Raw genomic sequence first — 3,571 nt, 5'->3', positions numbered from 1 at the left:
TTTCATAGGCGCAGAAAAAAAGAGTAATATCGGAAAAATTAATGATTTGCCGCATTTTTCCACAATTTCCCTTTTTTTGGCTTTTAAATTTCACCACTAGAGGGTGGAAAATAAACATAAGTATGCCTCATATATATTTATATAAATATATCGATTTTTCCAAAGATTGAAACCAATCAAAATATGAAAATCGATTGGAAATTTTATGCTTAACAACTTTTATACTGAGAAATTTTTCCCAAAACTGTGCAGTTTTTAAGAAAAATTTAAAAAAACTCGGAAAATTGTAAATTGAAGTTGATTTTTCAGAAAATATGGACGGAAATGCCCATATATACAAATCGATCAGAAATTTTACGCACGATAACTTTCTCTAACCCACTTTTTCTCTAAAATGTATAGTTTTCGAATAAATTGCAAAAAATTCCGGAAAAACGAGGTAAATCGTTGATTTTACCGAAAGCACCCCTTTTTTCATCGCATATGAAAATTTTGCTGAACCGTGAATTCCTGCACTTCTGTAAGTCATACGAAATTTCATCTAATTTGATGAGACTAAACAGTTGGAAATTCTAGAGCCACTTTTCTTAGTCAAGACTTCTTATTCAGAAGACTTGGGCAATTTTAAATTCCGTAACAAGCTTAAATTTATTGAGGGCGATATTCAAAATTTCTAGTGTCGGGCAAAAACCATTTTGTCCGAATTTCCGCTAAGAAATCTCCGGCTATGCAAATTTTCGTTAAGAAAAAATTGTTCGAAAAGATCATTCTGAAATGAGTATCAAATACTAAACCCAGCTCCAGACCTACTTTTTATGTTACTTGAGTTTTATACTAAGAAACCTAAGAGCACTTGAATTAAAAAATAAAGCGCTTAAATTTTCTTTTTATCCTAGCAAACAATTAATTGGGCACTTCAAAAAAAAAAGCTTTTTTTTTATATGGGTGATTTTTATATTTTAAACTAATTACGAAAAATGGCAGCGAACGGCAGGGCTATGTAGGTGTGTGTGTGTGTATTGTTCCAACAAAATTAAGGTCCAAAAAAAACGGTTCCTTTTCGAGAAACACACCAATCAAAACCATTTTTTTCTTCTTCGCTTTTACAAAATTTTACAACAGGGAAAAATTTAAAACGGACTTACTCCGTTTTCACATAAAATTTACAAAACTTGGATAAAACATAGGAAGCCCCTTTTTTTGTGTTTTTTGTATGTTTTTTTCGCTCTCTCTCACGAGGGGAAATCTCCTCTCGTTTGTTTTTTAAAAGCGTGAGCACGCTGCATTTGTTTTTGAAATAAATCAAGGGATAACAAATTAAAACTTACAAAAATATTTGTTTAAAATCAGTTTAAAAATTATTTTTAGGGACTTATGTTCCCAAAACACATAAAACCTGTTTTAAAAAATCCACACTGGATGTCCTTGCTGAGGAAAATCTCAAACACTGAATTAAAATCCAAAAAGAAAAAAGTAAATTCACTTAAAAATTCGCAAATTAAGTTGAGACAATTTTCCAAATATTTTCACTTTTTTAGTTGTCGGCCCCGCGCACAAACTACACAAAACAAACAAACGCAACGGAACTCTCGTTAGAATATGAGGAGAGGTCGGCGGGGGAGGTGGGGGTGGTAGTGATGGAGAGGGTAGGAGGTAATAATAAAATCCATTTTATGAGAGGAATAATCAAAAATGAATTTTGGATTGGATTATGAGAAAATGAGATATTTTGTAATCACTCAAAATTCAGCAAACTCCTTGGCACACTTTTCAGTTGATGAGATTCGTAATGCTTCTTCCTCGTAATCATCAAAATTACTTGTATCACCTGGACCCTTACAACGCGGTATAAACGGTGCTTCAATCTTCTTTTGAAACACGGCAATCCAATCAGTTGATGCGAACCATTTATGACCTTTGATATCATTCACCCCGGCTTTTAAATTCCCATAACGTTTAGTTAAATCAACTTGTAATAGATTACGTAATAAGTCTTTCAAATCGGATCCAAAATGTGATGGAAAACGCACTTTACCACTAACAATTTTCTCATAGATTTGTATCGGTTGATCGGCAAAGAACGGTGGATAACCGGCAGCCATTTCATAAACAAGTACACCTAATGCCCACCAATCAACAGCTTTATTATAACCTTTACTTAAAATAATTTCCGGTGCCAAATATTCTGGTGTACCACATAATGTCCATGTACGACCTTTAACACGTTTTGCAAACCCGAAATCAGTCACTTTTAAATAACCTTGTGAATCGATTAACAAGTTTTCTGGTTTTAAATCACGATAAATTAAATCTAAATAATGTAGATACTCGAATGCCAATACAATTTGTGCTGCATAAAAGCGTGAATGTGGCTCAGAAAAACGACCCACTTTACGTAAATGTGAGAACATTTCACCACCTGGTACATATTCTAAAACCATATATAAATTAGAATTATCTTTAAAATGAAATTTTAAACTGACAAGAAATGGAAAACTGATCGCTTGTAAAATACGTTTTTCATTTAACGTATGCTCAACTTGTTTTAATTTCACAACTTTTTGTTTATCTAAAATTTTCATTGCATAATATTCTTTTGTTGGTTTATGTTGAACGATCATAACACGTCCAAATGAACCCGTACCTAACGTTTTTATCCGTTCGAAATCATCTAATGCAGCAGTATTTGTTGGATTCTTTTTCCATTTTTCTTCAAATTCCTCTTTGGCTTGATCGAGGAATTCTTTAACACTTTCGGCAGCGTCCACCTTTTTGTTCGCCGTAGCGGCATTATTGCCCATGGTTTTAACTTTTAATCCTTCCAGGGCGCCCGACGAATGTTTATTTCTAACTAAACACCCTTATCTAAAATTAATACCCAACACAAACTATTTATCAGTATTTAGTTTGTTTTGGTCCGACGTACGAGAAATCACTCGGTCCCACTTATATTACGTAGTGAGTTCTAAATAAGCTACACCTTTATTGGTGCAAATTTAAACGTCGACATCATATTCACTGAGTTAAACTCACAGAAAAGGTCACTAAGTCGAGAAAAACAACACAAATTTTTTTTTATCACAAAATTACTTTTGTCCGTGTTTTTAATAAAATTTTTTTTTCTTTTAAATTAATTACGCACTATTAATTAACAGGACACAAATACTTTTTATATTTTTTTTTTTGTTATTATTATTAAAATATTATAAATAATATTGCACTTGAAGACACTTCAGTTGTTGATCTTAAAATGGCTTCCGTTATCCCAGATTTACTGCTGTAACCAGACGAGCCCACAGACGGGTCAATTCTGATGTGATAGTTGTACAATTGTGCCAGTAGATGGTACTAAGTTTACTGTCTTTAATCAATCGAATAGTGCTGCCTCCATACGAAATTATTATGAACTAACATAATATAATCGGCGTCCATTAATTTTGTACTTTTTGTAATCGTGAAAATAAAATACTTTTACTTATGAAGTTACAAAATTTTGTTTAAATTGTTTTGTAATTTTTTTATGATATGTTCTAATTTGAAATCAAGTTTTTGTGGTGTTTCCAATTAAAAT

At 32.2% G+C, this 3,571-nt stretch overlaps 1 protein-coding gene across 1 annotated transcript; it reads right to left on the bottom strand.

Moving 5' to 3' along the window:
• Nucleotides 1-284: 284 nt before the first annotated feature.
• LOC123301774 (cAMP-dependent protein kinase catalytic subunit 1) lies at nt 285-3,284 on the bottom strand. The gene has a single exon (XM_044884669.1). The coding sequence runs from the start codon at nt 2,799-2,801 to the stop codon at nt 1,740-1,742; it is 1,062 nt and encodes a 353-aa protein (XP_044740604.1). The 5' UTR covers nt 2,802-3,284; the 3' UTR covers nt 285-1,739.
• Nucleotides 3,285-3,571: the final 287 nt, after the last annotated feature.

The sequence above is a fragment of the Chrysoperla carnea genome, chromosome 5 (assembly GCF_905475395.1).
Source record: "Chrysoperla carnea chromosome 5, inChrCarn1.1, whole genome shotgun sequence".
Classification (NCBI taxonomy): Eukaryota; Metazoa; Arthropoda; class Insecta; order Neuroptera; family Chrysopidae; genus Chrysoperla; species Chrysoperla carnea.
This window is presented reverse-complemented; position numbering and strand designations above follow the sequence as displayed.